At 44.9% G+C, this 24,120-nt stretch overlaps 1 protein-coding gene across 3 annotated transcripts in view; it reads left to right on the plus strand.

Moving 5' to 3' along the window:
* The first annotated feature begins 461 nt into the window (after nucleotides 1–461).
* Cd44 (CD44 molecule (IN blood group)) overlaps nucleotides 462–24,120 on the plus strand; it is an 88,823-nt gene continuing 65,164 nt past the window's right edge. For 2 of the 3 annotated variants that reach the window (XM_021183489.3, XM_021183498.3), the window contains exon 1: nucleotides 462–791. In XM_021183489.3, coding sequence (XP_021039148.1) covers nucleotides 719–791 — 73 coding nt within the window. In that variant the 5' untranslated portion in view covers nucleotides 462–718. The remainder of the gene's footprint in view (nucleotides 792–24,120) is intronic. The other variant, XM_021183532.2, reaches the window with a different exon arrangement.

Consider the following 24,120-nt stretch of genomic DNA (forward strand, 5'->3'; position numbering starts at 1 on the left):
TTCCCCACTTTTCAGTCCCCACCCTGGCAAGGAAAGCACTCTCCACTAGGATCTCTCTCTCTCTCTCTCTCTCTCTCTCTCTCTCTCTCTCTCTCTCTCTCTCTCTCTCTCTCTCTCTCTCTCTCTCTCTCTCTCTCTCCAGCATCTCCCTAAGATAAGTCCAGCTTCCTCAGCTTCCTGGGAAACCCAGTCTTTCCCTAGCCAGGTTCCCAGAAGTTTAGTGGCAAAGGAGAAACTGGAAGATTTAACTGAGAGGGGCGAGGTCATAGAACTCAGTCATTCTCCTTGTCCCAGGCAGCGCTTCTCATAGGTCGGCAGGCTGGGCCAGGGTAGGAAGCCTGTGGAGTGGCCCTGGGGAACGTGGGCTCACGGGGGGGGGGGGGGGGGGAGTGCGGGGGGCGGCAGCAGCCATTCTCTTCTGTCCAGGAGAGCAGGGCAGGGGTGCAGGGGCAGCAGCGAAAGCGGGCTGGTGTGTCTTTAAACTTCCGTTGGCTGCTTAGTCACAGCCCCCTCGCTTTGGGTGTGTCCTTCGCGCGCTCCCTCCCTCTTAGGTCACTCACTCTTTCAAAGCCTGGAATAAAAACCACAGCCAACTTCCGAGGCGGTCTCATTGCCCAGCGGCCCCCAGCCAGTGACAGGTTCCATTCACCCTCGTTGCCCTTCTCCCCGCGACCCTTTTCCAGAGGCGACTAGATCCCTCCGTTTCATCCCGCACACCATGGACAAGTTTTGGTGGCACACAGCTTGGGGACTTTGCCTCTTGCAGTTGAGCCTGGCACAGCAGCAGATCGGTGAGTGGCCCGCCGCCGCGCCTGAGGACTCCAGCTGGATGCCTCTGGTTTGAATCGCCCCGGGGAGGGACTGTAGTGAATTGGGCTAGCAAAGCAAAGCTGGGATCTGGGGCTACGCTATTGGAAAGAGTTTACGCCTGGGAAGTGCTGCTTTGGTGAAAGAAAAAGAGAAAGGGAGAAGACAGTTTGCTGGGCAGGTTGCCCGCAGATTTTGGGCGAGGTCCCCATGCTTGCTGGAGCACATGGCTCAAAAGTAACTGTACTCTTGGATGCGCGCATCCTCTGTCCCAACTAACAGGCTCTGGTGCTCAAGGGCTCCCCAAGCCCGGCTAGCTGTGGCTAGGCAGGTAGAGGCAGACACTGGGACAGAGGTAGAGCGGGGACCTGTAGAGCACTCCCCAAGGTGTGCACATAGCTACAGGCCAGAGATTGGGCAATGAGCTTTTCAGAAAGGAGCCTCGAAAAGCTGAAGACAGTGGGTCCCAGCTTAGACTAGTTTTCGGGGCTCTTAAAGTCCGCTTTGGTCACCAACGGCTTTATTTTAGCTTGTGGGAGTTTGAACTGGTTTGTGTGAGGCTCTGAGTGGCCAAAAGGTTCCAGCATGGACCAAGGAGGACACATAACTGGAGCAATAATTCGACCAGCCATGCAGTGCTTGCAGCTCCCTGGTTTTACCAATCTAGGCAAAGTCAAACAGCAACAGGGTCCATATTTGCTGCCTGGCAGCCTCAGAGCAGGAGGGGACTTGTATCAGGGTAACCTGTAAACTTTAGCGCAGTCCCTAATATCCCATCTAAATGTGGTTGGTGACTTTGGTGGCTGTGGAGGGGAGGAACTGGGGCCAAATATCCAGTATGGCTCATTTTCAAGTGTCCCCCCTCCTTTATCTTTATATGAACAGATAATTCCACGAAGGCTTTGGTTATCATCAGCATAGTTAAATTTTCTTTGAAGAAGTGCCAGCTAGGTCATTAAGTCAGCTCAGACTTCAGTGAGTTCCTCTCAACAAGAATTACTAAATCCAGTTCTGGGGGTAAGGGGTGCCAAACTGGTTTTTTTTCTTTTTAGACATGGTAGGTTGGGACTAGGAAATCGCACCTCCATTTTTGAATGTTAAATTTTGAATACTGATGCAGAAGTAATGCAAATAATAATAGCAGCAGGACACTATTGACCGTTCGTGTGTGTCCTTTGCTGTGCTATGTTAGGTAATTCACATAAGCTATCTCATTTTATCCTCATGGTGATTTGGTGACAAATGATCCCCCCAACACCTTACCAGTAGGGAAACAGAGGCTCAGAGAGGTTAGGTGACTTCTCCTATTCACACAGCAAGGAGTGGGGCTGGGTGTGAACTTGGGTTCATTAAGTTCCCTAGCTTAGACTGCCATGGGATATCTAAAAGCAAGTGCTAGACAAAGTTGAAAAGACCTTCAGGGACAGTAACAGCCTAGCCAGCAGAGGCTGCAGTGGAGGCTCCCATAGGGAGCCAGCTCCTAGAACCCATTGGAAGGCAGAAACATTCAGGATGGATGAGGGAAGGACAGAGAGAGCCTGGACCTGACCTCAGAGGACAGGAGGAAGGTTGGTATACTGCTCCCACCTTTGTTGGGGCTGAGGAGCCGAACTCCCACATTTTCCTGGCCTGTCTCCCGGCTATTCTAAAAGTTCTACTCCCAGATACCTGTTGCCCTTCCAAACCCCCTGGAGTCAGGTTCTGATGCCAGCAGGCTCTCTTCTGCCTTGGGGTTTCTACCTTCTTGTTGTACAGTGTGGCTCCAGGACAAATAGAGCTGGTGCCAGTAGCAGCAGCACCATGGGCCCTGGCTTTCACGCCCTCATAAAGCTGATGAAGGAAGTGAGACTCTGAAATGAGATGCGACTTAGTACAGGATGTGTGTGAAAGAGAAAGGGGAGGGAGAAGAGAGGCATCATGGTTGCCCCATTCTGGGAGTGACTGGTTTGGGAAGATGATGAGGAAGCACTGAGACCAGCAAAGTTGCTGGTGGTGGGGCTGAGGGTGGTGAGGGTGGGGAATGGAGGTGGAGGGGCGTTGGGGAAGGGTAGAGTAAGAGGAGAAACCATTCATTGCTGTGCCCAGTGCTGTGCTGGAAGTCAAACGGTAGAGAAGTGGTGGAGGCCGCCAAGCAACTTCTCCCCCAAGGGAAGAAAGTGGCCCTAGACCAAAGGCAGAGGGGACAAGTGTCCACTTGCATCTCTCCTCTCCCTTTCCAAAAATCGTGGCTAGGAAATTGCACTTCTATTGTTGAGAAAGATGGGGTTCATCTGGGAGTCTTGGGACTTGGGGGCAGCAGGCACCATTCTCCTTCCTCTGAGCATTGGCAGTTAGAGTGTAGGCTAAGCCTTCCCAGGTGAAGAAGTAAGGAAGCAAGCCCTGTCCTTGCTGAAGTATCTCCATTCATTCAGTTACTCCCGGGCACACACAGAACATCTACTTCCTTCTAAAATACAGTGAGGAGTTAATGTGTTGGGAGACTCTGGCAGCTGAGGAGAAAAAAAATTCTATTTTCTGCCAACTTCCCCTTACGCAGGAGGGGATACTGGACCACACAAAATTCCTGGTCTATGACAGATCTCCTTCCATTCATTCCCTAAAAATTTCCTGATTCACTGTCATAGACTCAAAAATGGGAACTTTAAAGATCACTAAGGGAAAAAAAAAAAACCCTTCTATTCCCCCAGAGGAAGCAGACGATGGGAGACAGGGATTGGTGAGTTGCCTGCTCCGTTAGGGTGTGAGGACATCTTTGAAATACTGAAGGCTCTGGAGTAATGTGGGGGCCCCAGTGTTTCACCTGAAATGGTGAGGAGGAAGGTGTGGTCAATCTGGGGTGTGGCATAACATTTTTAACACCTTCAGCGCTACCTACACACTCATCACAGTTTTGTATTTTATGGCTCAATATATTCAGTTTGAGTTTAAGAATAATGATCACCATATCTTACCCTAAAGAAAAATGGTACCCAAGGCAAACCTTTCTTGTTTCATATGACTCTTGAGCATTACTGAAAAATTAGAAGTACCCTATTTTTCATTTATTTATCTGTTTGTTTATTTATATTCATTCATTCATTCATTCACTTTATATCCGTATTGCAGCATCCTCTCTCCTCCCAGTCTCCCCTCACATACTTCCTCCCCTATACCCCTTCCCCCTTCTCTGAGAAGGGGGAGGTCCCCCTGGGTACCAACTTACCCTAGCACATCAAGTTACTGCAGTACTAGGCACATCCTTTCCCACTGAGGCCAGATAAGGCTGCCCAGTTAGGGGAATGGGATCCACAGGCAGACAGCAGATTCAGGGATTGCCCCTGCTCCAGGTGTTTTGGGACCCACATGAAGACTATGTGGAAGTCCAGCCCATATTTTCTGGTTGGTGGTTCAGTCTCTGGGAGCCTCCAGAGGTACAGGTTAGCTGACTCTGTTGGTCTTCTTTTGGAGTCCCTATCCCAGAAGGACCATAATTTTAAAATCCTGGCATGTTGCTAATGCCACCCAGCATCCAAAACCCTTAAGAAGTGCCACCCACTGCTCAAATTCAGTCAACAGTAGGTGTTTGGTTTTTGGTACATAGCTTTGCAGTGGTCTCACACATTGAGATTCTCCTAGCACCATTTTCTCGATAATGAAATCAAGGATGCAAGGACACAGGAGTAGAGTTGAGGTGCCCCATCATCTACCATCACCCCATCGCTACCTTTGGAGGATTCTGGAAGTAGCCTGTGGTCTCTCACTGTTCCTGCCCGCTGTACTTAGCAAAGTGATCAAGAATAGCCTCTCTCTCTTGCCTCCCTCCAGAAGACTGTAGGCTCCTGGCTGCCCTGCCTTGCCCTCCTCTGTCCCATCTTTCCCAGGGCTCAGCCACAGCTGTTAGAGATGCCAACCTAGATATTTATTGCTAAAATAAGTCCATTTCCTTATCAGAGTCCAGTTGCCCTTTTAGACATGCTCTCATTTCTAGGCTTGGCAAAAAGGGAGAGGCTGCTCTTTACCTAAGAGACAAGTCAGGGCAATACCCCTTGCCTGCAAATTAAGAAAGGTCCCACAGACACTCCTGTGCTGCTCTCGGAGGCATTTTGGATACAGTGACCCATAGAGAACTGCTGTTATATACTCTTTAGATGGTTAAATATACTCACCCCATTTGAGGGGAAGTCTTGAAACCCTAGGCAGTGGGTTGACAGGGCTTTCTAGAGAAGTCACAGCTCTTGAACCAAAATCCACTGAGAACCTCTAGAAGCATGTGGCTACCCAACCAGATAGACTCAGTGTCACTAAAAGAACAGGAGGCACGTGTGTGTGTGTGTGTGTGTGTGGCAGGGCTGGGGGATGCCCTGGGGTCACTTGACGACAAGGCAGGAGTTACATTAGTGTCTCATGAGGACCTCCATTTGAGCAACGCTAATCAGAACATGCGTGGGAGATGACTCTTGTGAAAGTGTGAGCTAAAGCAGCTGGCAGCTGTGTCTTGGCCCCGCGGAGTTTTCAAAGGGGCTCTTCTCTACTTCAGAGAGAGATTCTTGGGGTTTGTACCAGAAGCTGATGACTAGGTTTACTTTGTGCCTCTGCTCGAATGAGGACACAAGCAGTTTTTTTGAGGAGGGCCTTACATTTGAGCCCAAATTTTCATTCACTTAGTGGTCTCACATTTCTGTTAAACATAATACTTCACTGAAACTCAGTGACAGTGTTTACCTAGCATGCATGAAGTCCTGACTTTAACCTTCATCACTGGGGAAACAAACAAGTAAACCAAAACCTAAAAGCAAACAACCACAAGAAGAACAAAAACCAAAAGCAAACCAAACAAAACCAAAAAGCCCATCCTAGCTCCAAACGGGCCAGTAAGGATTTGGGGAGCCAGGACCGTCAGTGAGAAATGGAAAAGGTGCTTCTGCTACCTGCCCTCTGCAGCCTCATGGGATACCCTGAGGGATTCCATCTAATCAAGGATTAGATCTCACTCACTTTTATGGTCCCAGATCCCAGTGCAGATCCACAATGAGGACCAGAAATGTTGGACTGAAAAGAGTGTCTGAAATAGAGAAATAAGAATTTTCATGTATAAAGGCAGGCTGGCTGATACGCTAAGTGTGCAAATATGCTTGTGTATGACAGCATGCTGAGAGTGGTGACATTCTCCACAGTATGTGGAGAAGGTTTGGCCGGCTAACTGCTTATACAGGGGCTTCTATGTCCTCTTCCCAAGCAGAGAGTTTGTCTCTCTGTGCTTCTGGTGGCTGCTGGCTACGGGGCGGGTCTAAGGAGAGGGTTAGTGGATGGCTGGGAATGGGTTGATGACACCAAACTCACACTTAAACCTCAAAATGAATCACTGTCCAGCATCGGTTGGCTCTGAGAGCTGCTGGTCTGACACTAGGAGTCCTTGAATCAGAGGCTCACAGACCCTCTGACTCACACTTGGTTCTGGCAGGTGGAATCAGCAGGGAGTGATGCAGAAACACTTCCCAGAACACTCTTATATCTTCTATGGCCTGCTATCAAAATGACACTACTGTATCCCAATAGTGCCTATTCTGCAGGAAGCCTGGCAGCTAACAGGGCACCCAGTGGCTTCCTCTGCAATGAGCTTGCCCAGTACAAAGTTGCTCAAGCCTGGAGTAGGTCCTGGATTCCCTAGGATCACTTGTCTACCAGTGCTCAGAGACAGCCAAACACAGGATTTGGGGATACAGTTATGGGGGCTAGACTCACAGAGCCAGAACTCCATGAGGTTGGGGTGCCCCAGCTGCCTGGGTGTGCCCGCCTGGTGCAAGTGTCCCTCCTTTGTGCAAGTGTGGGCAGACAGACTCACAGTGGGTGGGGAGGGCTTGAGTCACCAAGGATATGATTTGCAAAACTCAGGTCCCAAGAACCTTCCTCAAGTCTTCAGCTTTTGAAAGTAAAGGTTAATTGCAAAACCCCAGGGCGGAAGGAAAAGGTCATATGAGCAGTGATTCTGAGCATCTGTACCTTCGGCAATGGCTGGAAGTTAAGGCACTTTGAGAGTTCTTACACCATTTGTATTTGCTTTTTGGTGCCGAACTGTAGATTTCTGAGCTACCATTACCAATGTTAATAATCATAACAAACAGAACAGACCCTTTCCTTGTTTTCTATAAACTAACTTGTTCAAACTATGCACCAAACTTACAAAAACAGTGCTTTTAATACTCTCTTTCCACATATGAGGGAACCAAGGCACAGAATTTAAGGAAATGGGCCAGGGCCACATAGTTGCAAAAATGAGGGGACCGAGATTTAAATCCAGGTCCTCCTGTGAGTGCAGGTCCTGAAAGGGTCCAGAAGAAGGTGTCAGATACCCTGGATCTGGGGTTACAGGCAACTGTGAGCCACCTCGTATGGTGCTGGGAACTGAACTCTGAGCCTCTGCAAGAACAGCAAGCACTCTTAGCCACTAAGCTATCTATCTCTCCAGCTCCTTGCCTTTCATTTTAAAACCTGGCATCAGAGGAGAGTACAGAACTTGCAAATAAAAAGGGCAAAGATCATGTCCTCAGAGCTGCTCTCTTATCACTTGATCAGGAGTGTAGCTCCTACTTTGTGGTGAGGTTTGGGAGTTAAGTTAATGGGGGGGTGATATGTGGTTTTGTTCATGGTTGCTTCAGTTTTTATTTCTCTCCTTGGTAAAGGTGGACTTTAATGACTGATCTTTTTCTGTCATCTAAGACTGTGACTTGTAGTTAAAGAAAGCAGAAGGAGGCATGGGACAAATAAACAGTAACCAAGTACTTCCGATTTGTTGATAAGCCCTGCATCCAGTGTCTTCATGCTACAAACAGGAATTGATGGGAAGAAAGGGAAACTGAGACAGGAGTTGGGTTTTACATCCAGGGCAAAGAGGACTTAGTTCATGGTAGCTTTTCTTCTCAGCTCTATGGCAAACCAGGTGACCTGGAATTGGCTTGGTGTACAGCAGGTAAATGTCACTTGGGCAATAAGATCCTTTTCTTTGGGCATCCCTGGCTGAGAAACAAGTCATTCAGGAAGAGAGGAGGTGAAGCACTTGGACACATGTGACTCAGTCTGTAAAAAGACTGCAGACCTTTAGTCTGGAGACAGGAACTCATTCAGGATTTCCCATCTGCTTCAATGTCATGCATATCTTTACTACTAATTGAGTCTGCAGTGCCTTCCAAAAGCATCGCACACCAGCCATGAATGAGACAACACTGTTCCTTATTTCATTTTTTTAAAGGATACTAGTGAAACCTCTTTGCAAGGGCTCACCACCATTGGAACTAAGACGCAAGAGAAAAAAGAGTGGGTGCACACACCTGGCCCTTGCCTTTGCCCTTGACAGTCATTTCACTATAATCCTGACCCCATCTCTGCAGTTTCCAGAAGCACCAAATAAGTATGTCAGGCACAAACACTGCCAGTGATGACTGTACCCTGCCTAAAAAGCTGAGTCTAACAGAGATGAGTTCTAACTTGAAGCCTCAAGAGAACTACTTGCTTCTTTTCTATAGCTACCAGAAAGCTGTAGGGGCTCCACACTGGCAAAGGGGGGGCATGGACTGAGGGAAGCCCAAAGAACAGAGGCCATGCATGCATGGGGAGGTTTGGAGAGGAAATCCTCTGGCAGCTTGTCTTGTGTTGGATCCTCTGTTTTTCATGATACCTTAGAGGTTATGCTCACTTAGAGATTACGTTCACTTATTTATTCCTAGATCCAATTACTCTCCTCTACTGTTCACTAGTTAGTTGTTCATGCTATTGTTGCATTGCCTGACCCCTCGTGAGAACTTCACTTAGGGTGACGCCTCAGTTGGTAAAGTGCTTGCCTTGAAACTCGAGGCTCTAAATTTGGTCCTCAGCACCCATGTAAAAACCCAGGAATGACAGTGTGCACTTGAAAGTCCCAACTCCAGGGAGGTGGAGATAGGAAGACTGGGCAGCCAGCCAAGCTATTTGACAAGTTCTAGGCCAATGAGAGATCCTGCCTCCCCCAATGGAAAACCCATGCATTATGAACATTTTTGCATCCACCATAGTTCCAGCTACTGGCACGTTTCCCTAACTATAGTAAGCTCTCATTAAAGATTTAGATGGTTAACCGAATTAAATTTCTGGACTTAATCTAGAAGAAATCACCATCATTAACTATTTGAGATATTTTGGGTATGTTCTGGTTGTCTTGTCTTCAGTGCTACCTTTTCTTTCTGGTCTCTAGAAAACATTTTCTTCCCTCGTGCTCCCTGAAGCAAATCTCAAACTCCTTGTAGTTTCTTTTCTGGGCAAGCTCTTCAGCTTAAGTGGATCTTTGTTAAGGTTTGACAGGTCAGGCAAGACAAGGAGGTGAAAAAGCCCATTAGATTTTGTCCAATAGAGTAGGCCTCTTGATTTCCTTTAGGTCTGGCTATATGTATGACTCAGTCATCTTAAAATCTGACCTTGAATATAGTGACCCCCCCCATCAAAATCCTGTTCTCAGCAACATTCTGAGACACAGTGTTGGCTTTTTGTTCCCTATGTTAAAAAATGTGTGATGAGGTGGAAAGAGGGAGTGTCATTTCTTCCCATCAGTGGTTTGCAGGTCTAGGAGCTGCTCCATGTAAACAGACAGTTGGTGCAGGGGGGAAGGGGAGGGGGAGTTTAGGGTAGGGTGGTGCTGAAGACTCCATGGTTGTGAAACAAGAAAGGTTCTAGTTTACTCTCTCTGTCACCCATGAGCAGGGTGAGCTCAGGCATTTATGCTAGACCAAGATTCAGCTCAAGCTTTCTAAAGTTCCGCAGCATACAGAAGTGATCCTCTGTTTTGTTTCTCTCTGTCACGAATTCACTATACAGTTCCTCACCACACCACTGTCCTCTATTTTGTCCCTGTGTAAAAGGAGAGAGCAAGGCCCTAGGTGATCTCTATGGTCCTGTCCAGGCCTCCTGTTCTGTAAATTCACCACTCTGAGCTCACTAATAACCATGCTTCATAAAACTTAGTGGAGAAAATAACACTACTATAATATTGTAATAGAACCGTACCAAAAATGTGATGTTCAGTGTGGATTTAATGTCATCAGTGAGTTATTAATCTATGCCAGAAACAAGCACAAAGACCCAGTTATACTCCATAAACAGCAGCAGGCAAAAGTGATTTCTAGGGACAAGTCCTTTCCCTCCTCGTACACTATCAAATTTTCCCTCCTTCTTGGAAGGGGATAGATGTACCCCAGTCCTGACAGAGAAGCGAACAATGTGTCTCAACCACACAGCTTCCACTGCAGGGAGCTAGGCCTGGAATGATGGGCAGAATCCAAATGAAACACTGCTTGTTTCAATGATAATTCAAACAATATTGTCCCAGGAGGTCTGAAAATACAGCTTCTATGAGAAGAAACTATGTCCTTCATTCTTAAAGTTTCATGAGCATCCTGGATTTCTCAACCTCCTTCAAGGAGCCTTTACAGCGTGTTAGTACAAAATGATCCATGTATTCAACCAAACCACCCACTATAATATATGTACACCTTGGCTGCAGCAATGGCTCACTGGTTAAGAGCACTGGCTGCTCTTCCAGAGGACTCAGGTTCTATGCCCAGCACCTATATGCTAGCTTACAACTGTCTGTAGTTTCACTTCCAAAGGATCTGACACATTTTTCTGGCCTCTGAGCCTACCAAACTCAGGCATGGGCCATAGACATTCAGGCAAATCACTCATACACATAAAATAAAATGATAATGACACATATGTACATATGATGTATATTATACATGAATATAAAACATGTTATATACATATAAAACTTTAGTAGGGTACTGTACTAAAGGCCAGTGAGATGAGTTTACTCCTTCTACCAAGAGACTTCCAGATTCTTGTTAAATTTTCTCCTATAAAACCAGAGAAATTCTTTCTCAGTGGGAGAAAAAAAATCATAAATACTGTGATACTCAGGAGGTTTTGGAAGGGGGTCAGAGGCTGAATATCCTGTCTACTTCCAGCCCTCACAGTCAGTGAATGGAGGTCTTCGGTCAGGTTGTAATCCTTTCTGCTTGTTCCCACATCATAGTCACCTGGAATCCACCAACCTTTGATCGAAATAAAATTCCAGATAGTTTCACTTATTGTGTCATAATTATGCCCTTAGTAGTTGTGTATGGTTCTGCTGTCTGTATTTCCAACCAGTTATACAGACATTGTGTTACTCTGAGAAAAGTGAGAATCCCCACACTGCCAGAAAACAGCCCTTTGTCTTGGTCACAGATTGACTGTGGCCATGGTCCCTCTTTTATCATTGCTCCTGTTTCCTCGGATATAAGTTGGTGACAAGCTGACCAGTTTATTATACTGAATTGTATGATTGACAGGTGGAAGGAAGTGAGGGATGCTGTTGAGCTATTCTCAGGTATGTGATAGGTTCGTAAAAGCTTGGTAGCTAGAAGCTACTAACTTAGTAGAAGTCACCAGGCTTCTAAGTAGAAGCTATCAAGCTACCAAGTAAAAGACAGGGTATAACTGAGTGGAGATCAGAAAAAGCAAGACATGCCCCTGAGCTGCTGGTGTGTAGGAAGATCTCAGGGAACTAGAAGATTATACTGAGTGTGGGGAAAAAAAAAGAACACCGGAGAAGGGGAACAAAGAGGGTACGTCATGAGCAAAACATTTAAAGGAGTGGATAAAAGTATGGCATCATTGAACTTAAAGGCTATCTACATAAGACAGCTCATGTGGAAGAGATGGTTGCAACAGATTCCAGGTGACAGAATAATAATGACATTGTCTATAGGGTCCAATTCTCCCTTAGAGGCTCAGAGGAAGCCCTCAATCCTGTCAGGTAGTGCTAACAGAATCTGGAACAATGTGAACGCCAATGCAGTGGTGAGAACTTTAAAACTTTTACCTTTTTTGGAGAGTGACAATTCAGATGACTCCCAAACAAGTCATGTGACATCAGTGAACAGGTTCATTTCTGCTCATGTGGCATTTATTGCTGATCAACAGAGGCTTTTTGGGGTGCTGTGTTAAAAAGCTTAATCTTTATACAAAGACTGCTGTGATCCATTCGTGATGTCTGCCATGGACAAAATATTTTTGAGCATTTGGCTCCCTCCTGTCACACCAATGACACCATACCGGAGCACCAAACTTCTCTGTGTTATGTTTCTGAAAGTCATCTGTAGAATCCTCTGGAAGTTTAACCATCCTTGAATCTAGATAAGGAGCCATCCTCTACACCCCACCCAGCATCCAGCACAGTATAAAAATAGTCTTTTACCCAGAGGACAGGTTCAGTCACTTGTTCCTTCTCTTCTGATTCATGCTTGTTCTGTTTTCCCATCACCTCATGTCAAGTTAGTTTCTTGGAGCCAGGAATCTCCTGTTTGAACCAAGGCCAGACATACTGGCAAAGGGCCCCTTCTTCACATCACTTCATCTGCAAACTGAGAAGACAAAAAAAGAAAGAAAGAAAGAAAGAAAGAAAGAAAGAAAGAAAGAAAGAAAGAAAGAAAGAAAGAAGGAAGGAAGGAAGAAAGAAAGGAAGGAAGAAAGAAAGGAAGGAAGGAAGAAAGAAAGGAAGAAAGAAAAGAAGAAGAAGAAAAAGAAGAAGAAGAAGAAGAAGAAGAAGAAGAAGAAGAAGAAGAAGAAGAAGAAGAAGAAGAAGAAGAAGAAGAAGAAGAAGAAGAAGAAGAAGAAGGGAGCCTCACCCACTAGGGTGATGGGAGAAAGAACTGGCTAATGGGAAGAAAGCCTTTGAAGATGAAAGGGTTGTACTTGCATGTTAATTACAAGTTTTATCAGCCCCTAGAGCCTTTGCATTCTCAGCTGCCACTGGGCTCTCTTCTAGGCTTCTCAAATGTAAAACAGCAACAACATTCCACAGACTGGCTCAGCTCAGAGCATCCAAGTCCAGAAAGCTGAATTCTAAGCTCAAGCTAGCCAGCCACTCTGAGCCACTCAAATTTCCCTACTTGTCCCCAAGGGAAAAAGTAGGCTCACTACCTAGGAAGGTAAGATAAGATAGAACTGAAGTATAAACAAAAGGCTCCATGGAGAGTCTACTAGAAATAGCCCCTGGGTAAGATTAGGACATTCTGCTCTAATTCCCAACCTGTGAAAGCCTAATTGTGTGACCTTGGGCTATTGGCTTTATCTGTCTAATGCTTCCATATACTGTGTGAACCACCTAGGATAATAATCCCTCTGCCTCCTCTTGACCTCTGCACCTTGGCTTGCTGGTGTGAAAGTGAGTTTGTTTTGTCACCCCCCACCCCTTCCCTGGTCAGGCTGAAGCACGTGAATAAAACTACAAGGTGCTATTATTACCTGAGCTAACTTTCACCTTTATCTGTGTCTCCTGTTGCTGGTTGACCCCAATCGTTGAAACCATATTCTTTGGAATGCTCACCAATCTTCTCAGAGCTTCCAAACCCCTTCTTATCTAGGAGGGCTTCATATTGGCCCAGGCTTCTTTTTGGTTGTGCCATTTCCTGAAGCGTGTGAATGTATTCAGGCTGGCAGGGGACTGAGGTGTTCTGCACAGGTGGGTCTCGATACTTTTGGTGGGATAACTCAACCACAACGCTGGAGACAGGAAGGTTATCTAGTGCCGAAAGCTTGAAACTTGCAAGCTGAACTGGATATCCACAGCAGCACCATAATATGGCTCATAAAATGGAGGAAAAAAAGAAAGAGCCTAAGAGAGAAGTTACAATGGCCTTGACACTACAATTTAAAGAGGCTACCAAGTCAGAAAGAAGAGTTGGAAAGTATATAGCACACTTGTCCTTATTGGACATCCTATTGAAACTTCAAGGCTTCAAGTGACTGCCCAAGGTCACACAACGTGGGCTATATACCCAGGTCTTCTGACTCCTAGACAAACCTTTTTCCATTTTCCCTCTTTGAAATAGTAGAGGATAAATCACTAAGCACTGAATTACCACTCTAAGAAGACCTTGAATATAAAAAGGGATGGAGCTAAAGGAGCAGTGTATTAGTGGCACAATGCAGAATGTATAGGTAATTACATCCTTTAAGGACATTGCTGCACTAGAGCTGTTCATTTTCTTGCATGTCTTATTTGGTGTTCTTTGGATCATTTTTGCCTTATGGGGCAACTGGAACAAAAGGCCCAGAGCAACCTAGACTGGCCTTTGAGATTCTGAGTGGCATCAATGGTCATGTGCTTCATGGATTGAGTCAACAAGATGTGTACAATGATAAATAGTGTCTGCTAGACACTGATGATGTAACTTGAGATGTGAAGCACAGTCTCATTGGTACTTCCTGACATCAACAGCATGTCTGGGAGATAGACACTAAACAAAAAGTGATCCCTTATTTGAATACACATGTCCTGTAACATGAAAGAGACACCCACAATCTTATGAAGGCACAGAGTAAGGGGATTCCCATCGTTCTAAGCCTCTTGAGCCCCAGAAGGTGACCAGCATCACCTGTATGTGTACCTGTTCTTTGAGGTACTTTTTTTTGTTGGATTTCTCAGAACCCCATCAGCTTTATGTGAAAAATACAGTCTAGTGGCTATGGCCCCATACCCATAGAAATATTAACCAAATCTAGACCCCCTTTGACTGCCTCACTCTTGGGTTCTGTAAAAGAGGAAGTAATTTAAGTTCTCCAGATATTGAAGTTAGTTGACAGTCATATCTGCTTCATAGTTGATAGTGGTAGATGAGAATCATGGGATCTATGAAGTTACTAGAGCTTTGTGGAGCATTGTTGGAGTGGCAAAAGAAGGCAAATTCTGGAGAAACAGAAGATGCCACAGGGAGCAGCACTGGGGAAAATTTATAGTGTATTCTCAGGTTGTGATATTAAGCCTCTGTGTGGGATTAAAACTTTCAGCTTGGATCTAGGGTTTGATAGCATCTATGTTTGAAGTAGCTTGTGGAATGACTTCCTGTGGTCATGCAGGTACATCTTTTGGGTTCAGACAAGATGAGCAGCTATGCACTCTGGGATATGAATGTCAATCCACTTGGCTTCAGGGGCTTCACTGCTTTATCTTTAAGATAATTGCTGACTCTGAAGATGATGAAAGTAGATTCTTTAAGACTAGTGCTACGGATGTGGTGAGAAAACAAACATTCAAAGTCAAATGCAGGAGATGATAAAAAAAAATGTTTACCAAATGGTATAGGCAGAGACTGTCCCACATGATCTATTGTCGGCAACTGTGTCTGATACAAGAGAGAAAAGTGAAGGATGTCTGCTCCATCATGGTGATAGCATCCTTCTCATCTTCTTGTACTTCCTTGGGTAGGTGAGATAGGGATGGAGTTACAACTATTACATCCCACCAGAAGATACAACCCTTTGAGGCAGCAAACCACATGCTTGCTATCCATCACCTGCATCTGGGCTCACACTTGTCATGTCATCCAGCTGAGTATCTCTAAGCAATAGAGCAATCAACTCCCTCGAAATAACTCCTCCCACAGTAAGAAATGTGAGGGTAGCGGAGTTTTAGTATCTCAGTGATATTGCCAAGACGCATGGTTCTCTTTTTCTAACTTTGCACCCTGCTATTCTCATTATCTCCCAACAAGTCTTCCTCATGTTGGCAGTTTGGCATCCACAGCTCCATGCATGAAAACTCTGCCAGTAACAATCAGCAGGAAGGATGCTTTATTCATAAGCACATCTTTTAAAATGGAGAGGAGGCTTTCTCGGGGTCTTTGATTGATTTTTCTTTCATGGGACCGATAGGATCACATGACTGGCAAGGAGAACTCAGGCCACAGTGGTAGATTTAAGCCAAGCATGATCTACCCATTGGAGATGGAAGTGTGGTCCTCTCCTCTCCAGAACAGGTTCTAGATTTCTGTGCAAATTTAAGTTCAGTTAGATCTATATTGCCATAGTAACAATGTCTGCTATGATGTATAAGGTCATAGAAAGTACCAATCGATCTGGTAGAACTACAATTTAAGACTCAGTATGTGGCAAAGCCAAAAAGGCAAAGGTAATTTCCAATTTCTCTGAGACACACCCTCCAGCTTTTTCTGAGAAGCTGCCCTTCATGGCCAGGCTATTTGAAAGACTCATTACAATTTGAGGCTCCCTTGGTCTATCTATGTCTTTTCTTGGTTCCAGTAGCTATAAACATATCTTTTCTTTTCTTCCAGAAAAGGGACTAAAACATTGAGAAACAACCTTAAACTTGTATTAATTTATATGAGATAGCTCCTGGGCTCCTCTTTCGCTTGCTTGAGCACTTTATTACTGGAAACTCATGGCTTGCAGTCCATCTCCACACAGCTGGAGCTGCCCCATACATGAGGACCACTTCTCTGCAGTGATCCATTAAAAAGGAATTACCCTGACCTTGGATGAGCATCTCTTCCTGTAAGTTCTGAGATGATGACCCCCAAGGGAGATGGCCAGCTTCCCCTTTCTATTACATTTTTCCACTGGAGTGTTTTAATGTGTGTGAAGTGTTTTCAGCTCCATTATCTAATCCAGTATTCACATTAACTTCGTGGTTAGCATTATTATACTCTTTTTTTTTCTAACCATAGTGAAGTTTTAATGATTTTTTTTCTCCCAAGTTCACTTCAAGTCAAGGTCAGAGCTAATTAGTGTACTCTGAGGATTTGACTCCTAGATGATAGCTTCAGAACCCATGTCTGTACCTTCATACTACATTAGCTCCTTGGGGGCTGATTTAGCTTTAGGGAGTCTGGAATTGACTACTGAATCGTATACTAATATTGTCTGTCACAGGTGGGAAGAGCCCTCCCTTCTAGTTCCTTTGAGTTCAAAGTTCAAGTGTTCAATATATTAGCCTTTTGATAAATCTGAGGACAGATGGGGGTTTTGTTTTGTCTTGTCTTGTCTTGTCTTGTCTTGTCTTGTCTTGTCTTGTCTTGTCTTGTCTTGTCTTGTCTTGTGGTCTAATCCCCTGCCCCAGCGCATTTAGCTCAGCAGTCTAACATCCTGAGAGAGGGAGAGGCCTTCAGGATTTACAAAAAAATCATTGGCCATTTCATACATGCATATTAAGATTTTGAGTCATTCCTCCCCACCCCCTAGTCTCTTCTTTAATTCCCATTCTGTCTTTAGCCAAAGCCTTTCTTCTTCCCCATGGGTCCGCTTCTTGCCCTCAAGTCTGTTTTTGTGTGTGAGTGACTGGCTTTAGCTATAGTTGCTCCCATGAGCATGGTGGGGAAGCTATTTCCTGAGACACCAGCCCCTTATCAGTGGCTACACCACTGAAGAAAGGGACTGTCTCCCAGCAACCACTGACTGCTGCTAGTTCCTTAGGGAGGGGTGAGGCCTCATTATCGTCTCCTCTATTCACGATGAAACGTTGGCAGGTCCAATCTTGTGCAGGTTACCACAGCCACAGAGAGTTAATGAGTGTTGCAGTCACGTCATGTCCAGGATGTCTTTTTGGAGCCCAGATCCCCATCCCCCAGCTCTTACATTCTTTCCTTCTTGTGGTGATTTTCCATTCCTCTTTGGTTGCCTAAATACAGTTTAAGGATTTTTGACACTATCCAAGGATGTTAAAAGACGGGTCTCACAGATGTGATTATTTAGGAGAGAAGAAGGAAGCCAGGCTTTTCTCTATCTAATGATGAAGGAGCTAGAGGCAACAGATTCTCTTGAGCTAACATCACTGTATTTTGAGATAAATTTCATGACCGTGCACCTTGCTGGATTTCAGCTTGTTGAATCAGTTCCTAACTCATCCTTCAGTTCCCAGCTGGGACCTTGCAGAGCAAAAGCTTGCTGCTAGAACGAGCTCTTGGGTCCCACCACACCTTGTGCTCCTACCATGACTCACTGTGCTGTATAGTTGACTTGTCTAATGTCTGGCTTCTCCACTGGGCGGTAACTTCTATGGAATAGTGACCCTGTGAGCCTTATTTAATGTCCTGACCCCAGGAGCATTGTACCCTGCACATAGAATCATTGGAAGAATCCTTAATGAATAAACGAGGTTGGAACTGGAATTCTTTTCTCTGAAAGCTTGTGATCTACTTTAGGATTAGAAAGGTTTAGGTGAGATTATGGTTAGACATGGTGAGTTTAGACTAAGTTTGAAATTGAATTTTTTGAAAAAGAAAAAAAAACCAATGTCTCTCTATTGTCTATCTGGCAATGAATCTAACACTCTGTCTCTATCTATCTATCTATCTATCTATCTATCTATCTATCTATCTATCTATCCTATCTATCATCTATCTATCTGCCATATATGTACTTGCATTATTTAAATTTAGCTTCTAAGCCTATCATTTATCAATTTATACTATCTCTTGAAAACTATTTTCATATTCTCTCTCCTGCACACACACACACACAAGCACACATGAAAGATCTCTCATCAAGCAGGCTGCATCTCCTTCCATCCTTCCTTTGTCTGGCGCCTATCATTGCACTGTCCTCAGTCCCTCCACAAGTGACATCATCCAGGAGATTCTCTTCTGTGTTTTTCCCAAATGCTGCCACACAGAAGCTGAATGTGTGCAGCATCTGACCACTCGGAATACATGTGAAAGGCAGAGAAGAAGTGTTCTTCTTCTAAACCCAGCACTGTGCGGGTCAGGTTCGTGGAAGCAAGCCGTGGCTACTCCAGGCCCTTTTTGATGGAGCACAAAGTGAAGTTCCCAAAGTTCTTCAGAGATGTGTTTGAAAGAGTTCTCTCTTCTTTCAAACAAGCACCATTAGGTAAACTCCAGGCTTCCTTTAGCTGCTGACTCTTCATAGGGGGAAAAATGCCCCTTTATTAAGTGTGTGAGCTTCCTGTTTCTGTTTTTGGAGTGTTACAGTCATCAGCCACTTCTGGATTCCGAATTGTTTGCATTGTTAAAAACCTTGGAAAACTCATCTGGTTTCTTCTCCAAACAAGTTTCCCAGACACCCCCACCCCCCACCCCCGGGAAGGCATTCAGAAACAGGCCCCAGTTTCAAACAGACGACCAAGAAACAATGTCTCCTAGAGCCAGGCAGTTTATTTTTTTCTAAAGTCTGGAACAAAAAATGTTTACTCCAGACCACATAGTTAAGTCCTGACTGTCAGAGTCGTCTGTGTCCTGTATGCTCAGGATGTAATGTGGGTCCTGGCATCACGGCTGGATTCTAGTCCTGCTGCTTGCCAGTTACACTGCCTTAAGTGATGCACTTAGCCTCTCCGTGTCTAATTTGTCTCTTCTCTGAAACGGAGGCTTAATTCCCATGGCTTAAGCACTGCTGGGATGCTGTACATGAAGCCCTTGATAGAAAGTCTGGCATGGAACAAGCATTCAAGACTAATAATTATGATCATTGTTACAATCCTAAGGCTCTAAGGCCTCTCTCTTCCCCATTCAGTCCTAACTATGCTCCTGGTACATTTGAGGAACGCTTCCAACTGCCTTGGGAAAATTTTCATTTCATTTCTGAGCATAGTTAGCTGATGAATTCTCATTTCATTTGGCGGGGTCAGCATCCTAGAGTTGTGACTCCCGCACAGGCTTACTGGAACGCTTTCGGAGCAGATGAAGCAGGCTGTGAAGTTCCGGGAACCTTGGCTGTAGCTGGTGAAAGCAAACTGGGAAGCACGCTTTGGGGCCTGTCTTTACTTGCACAATTACAGTCAATCTCTCAGGCTGCCTGTGTCAGCAGGATCAGCCTTTCCTGCCTCCCGTTCTTCCAGTTACTGAGGGCAAGGGGAGGAGGGGCTTTTGCCTCTGTGTGTGTGTGTGTGTGTGTGTGTGTGTGTGTGTGTGTGTGTGTGTATGAGGTATAAGCATGGATTGTGAGCATGACTGTATACAGGTGTGCATGATAAGGCCAGATGATGCCTGGATGTCTTTATCTTTCTCTACCTCATTGTTTGGAGCCAAGGGCTCTTCCTAAACCTGGATCTTACCTGTTCAGTGAGATTAGCTGACCAGTGATTTCCAGAGACTCCCCCATTTCTCCTTCCCCAACATTGGGATTATAGGCACAGCTCCCTCCCTTACATTATAGATAGAGGCTAGAAGTCTGATCTCAGTTTCTCATGTTTGTGTGGCAACCATATTGCCTACTGAGCCACGCCCCCCGTCCCCCCACCCCAAGCTGTAGCAACACTTCTTTACAGTGTTGTTCTGTGGCCTCGGAGCACAGAGGAGCCTTTAGGGGGTTAGTTCAATGCAATAGCTTCTTTCTGCTAGAGTTTCTCAGGGCCCACACCCTTCCCACAAGTCCCAGCTTGGGGGCCAGTTTCTGAGTGCATAAAGTAAATGCCTCCCTGCCTGTCATTGGGATGTTCAATTCTTTCACCTCCAAAAATACCTGTAATTGCCTTTAACTGCTTAGTTCTGCTGTCCTCCAAAAGCCACTCCCAGCTACACCCCCACAATGAGCAAGGCTTTTTACACCTTTTAATAGGAGTATTTGCATCTGAGTCAGCTTTCCATCTTCCTTCTATTTCATGAGAGTTTGGCTTAATGTTGTTTGGAATGAAACTGCAGATTATCAAAGCAAGGATGACTTTTCATTGCATAAAGACATAATAGATTCAAAACTCAAAGGATTCCTTGGTATCAGGGGGAGTCAAGGCCAGTTGCCTATGGAGAAGAGCATTACTGAGCATGTACTATGGTCTACTTCCTTGATGGCAATTTACATGCATTTATACTGTCTTACACTCGTCTATTCTTCTGAGTAAATATGTATTGAATAAACGAGGGACACTTCTTCAGTGTCACGGGAGTCTGAGAAATGGAGGCTCATGAATTGGAAACATTGCTTCTTTAAGATGCCTCAGATCCTATGTGCTGGGATAGCATTTAACTCAGAGTCACCTCCCCTCCCTCCCATGATCCCACCAGTTCACCTTTGTCTGGTTAATTTTATTCTTCTGCTCTCTGGACTCAGGCCTAGAAAAGTCAAGGTCTCTTTTGTGTCTTTGTAGAATTTAGATTAAATAAATCTTTTTTTTTTCCCCTGGATTGTTGAGTAAAAAGACCCAGTTGTAACAACTCAGAAGGCTGCTAAGCAGGAAAGGGAGGGTGAGAGTTTTTCTCTTTTCTCAGGGACAATGGGCCCTTAAAGACCACCAGTGGCCAGGGATCCAGCTAGGGGGCAGTTCTCCACTGTCCCCACTGAGCAGCTTCTCAGGCAAGGACCATCCCAGGACTGTAGAATGGTTTGAATTGGTCCCAAATACTGAAATTCACTGCAGGGCACACTGGGGATGTTTGTGGTAATTTAGGAAGATTCTCTCTAAGGAAATTAGCAACTCTGTTGTGTTTTACTTAATTGAAACCATTCTTTGCCTAGAGCTCCATTGATGGGTGGACTCACTGCAATTCGAGAACAGGATGCTATCCACACTTTTTGTTTTGTCTGCTCTTTCACTCTGCTGGCCAGTCCACCCTGCTTGAAATATTCATTACATCCTAGCTGTCCAGATAACAGAGCAAAATGCCACTACCCAGTCCCTGGATCACTGGGAAAGTTAATCAGCTTTCTCACAGACCTCTTCTAGCTGCAGAGGGCTGGGTTGGGAACTAGAGATTCTCAAATTCCACTTCTTTGATGAGAATGCTGGGATCTAGAGAGCTGAAGTGATTCTTTAAGTACTCATAACTTACTAGTAAGGAGATGAGCACAGATATCCATGTCAAATAAGTGCTTTCATTACTACATCAGAGATATTTTGTGTCACACTCTCTGACACCATGGATAAAAAGACGAATAAGGTTGGGTCTAATGGGACCCTTACTGGTTGGATGGGGCAGATTTCTTCCTAGTATAGTGTTCTTTATAAAAACAAAATGGATCTGTCTAATCTGCCAGATCAATTTAGTCCCATTATCTATCTATCTATCTATCTATCTATCTATCTATCTATCTATCTATCTATCTATCTCTACCCTCTATCTATGTATTTTCCTATTCATCACCCATAATCTCTTACTCACTATATGAGTTGTAAGAAGCCACATAACTGGGTAGCCAGGGCTGATCCCTAAACGTCTTGAAGGCTGGAGGTCTTTGGCATTACTTAAGGATATAATAACTGATCATTAATTAAGTTATCACAAGAGGTGCTTTATCTGCAGTCCTTCATTTCATCCTTAAAAGCACTCCATGAAGAAAGCATGACCTTTGCTTCACCAGTGAAGAACCTGAGGCTCAAAAGTTAAAAATGACAAGCCCCACATAGCCTCACTGAGAGTAGGGCCCCACGTGTGGACAATGATCCAGATGATCTTGTCGGGTTAAAGCCCTAACATTTCCAAGTAATGGAATTAAAGTAATACTAGCACAGATGATCAGAGTCACAGTTAGGCTACTCCTGAATACTGGATTGCCTTGAGTTCATGGCTAAGATCTGGAAGGGATAGATACAGCTCTACTATTCCCCAATACTGAAACCAGCTTGTAATCCAAATGGAGCCCTTGTCCTCAAAGCCAGGACATTCAGTAGCCATGCGCTTACCTTCTAGTTCTCTCTTGTCTATCTTACTGAGTCCAAATGCTAGAGGCATCTAGAGGACATCAAAAGGAGACATTTTGATCCCTGGAAGATGAATATGAATCCTAATTTATTTTAATCTGGAGATGGGTAGAGGAGAAATTTCATTTTGTCCAATGTATTGCTTTTTTTTTTTTCCATGCCTGTGAGCAAATACCTGGCAGAAAGGGGGCTGAAGGAACAAAAGTTTCTTTGGGCTTATGGTTAAAGAGAGTACAGTCACTGTGGTGGGAAAAGCGTGACAGAGTTCATGGTAGCTGGGGCATTTCACACCAGGAGACAGGGGACAGGGATTCTGTCATTCCCTTCACCCCTTTTATATTTAGTCCAGAACCCCAGCCCAAGGGATGGTGCCAGCTAGACCCAGGGTGGGCCTTCCTTCCTTCCTTTGGAAAGCTTCTCTGAAAAAAAATCACTCCAAGGCATACCAAGGAGTGTGTCCCCCAGGCCATTCCAAATCCAGTCAAGTTGACAACTGCGATGAGTCACCACACCAAGAGTCAGATCCCACCCAAGCCCAGTAAACAAACAAACAAACAAACAAATAAAAGAAGGGCACACTTTCCTAGGAGAGCGAGCTTGAGATCACCCAGGTCACCTGCCAGTGCAGCTCCAGCCATGGTAACAGACAATGCCTTCTTTTGTTTTCTGTCTGGCATTGTTGGTCTCAGAAACGGCCTCATTCATAGGTTAGTGGCTTCCCTGTGTGCTCTTTGTTTCTTCATACACTCTTTGATGGCAGGGATTTGTCCTTATCGCTTGTACCCAGGATCACAGCTGGCTTACACTTCCATATTTTATGGATGACCCTGTGAGTCAACACCTTTCACCATGTCCTTATTCTAGGCTGGTGATTGTTTGGCATGAACATGGTGTGTGTGTGTGTGTGTGTGTGTGTGTGTGTGTGTGTCTGTCAGATTTTATCCCACGTGGCCATTGTTCTCACCCAAAATTTTCTAGAGGTCTCTCTAGCAAAAGAAGAGCCTTTTGGCAGGTTTGCTCCCTTGTCATTTTGAATGGCCATTTATTTTAAGGGAAATTAACACCTTATTTTCTTTTGGCATCTTGATAGAGGGGTCATTTGTATCTTCCTGTATTTCCAGACTTCTGGGTCTTCAAATAAGCTGTCTTCCCTAATAACGGGAAGTTATATTTGGCCCACTCCGTGTGAGAATGTAACACATGCTAAAGACTCTTGTCCAAACCCTGTGGCTTTACTTGGATGTAAGAGCTTGTTAAAAATGAGTTCTGGGAGCTTGCCATTTGAGACCGGCATCACTGTTACAGATGTAGTTGCACAGGTTGAAAGCACAAAGAGGCATGGATCACAATCACTAGGTGGTTGGAAAAGTTCTAACCCTGGACATCCTTTGGCCCAGATTTTTAAAATCCCCACCCACACAGCCCAGCCTCTGATGGATCTGTTTTACCCTGTTTGTATGTTCAAAGTGTCTGCAGAGCGAACAAGAGTCAGGCTCACGGAGGAGACAGGCACCTCCGTGGCATCCCTACCTGCTCAATTTAGCACACAACATGCAAAGAGAAAATGAGAAACAAGAGATGGCAGTGTTGCAATGAGGCCCGATGGTTTTGGTGCCCCGATTTGGGAAGTGGTGGGAACCTAGAACTCGGTCTAGTTGCAATGCTTTGTCATTGCAAATACAGCTATGTCACCTCACTATGTTCTGATAAACTGGAAGATGGTGAGGAAGTAATCTAAAGGCATAACTCTAGTTTGGCTTTTTTGTTTATTTGAGACAGGGGTCTTTTTTTATGTAGCCCAAATGACCCAGAACTCATGATAATTCCTATCTATGCTGGATAGTTTCATGTCAATTTGACACAAGCTAGAGTTATTTGAG

The sequence above is a fragment of the Mus caroli genome, unplaced genomic scaffold, assembly GCF_978045245.1.
Source record: "Mus caroli unplaced genomic scaffold, Mus_caroli_1 scaffold_2, whole genome shotgun sequence".
Lineage (NCBI taxonomy): Eukaryota > Metazoa > Chordata > Mammalia > Rodentia > Muridae > Mus > Mus caroli.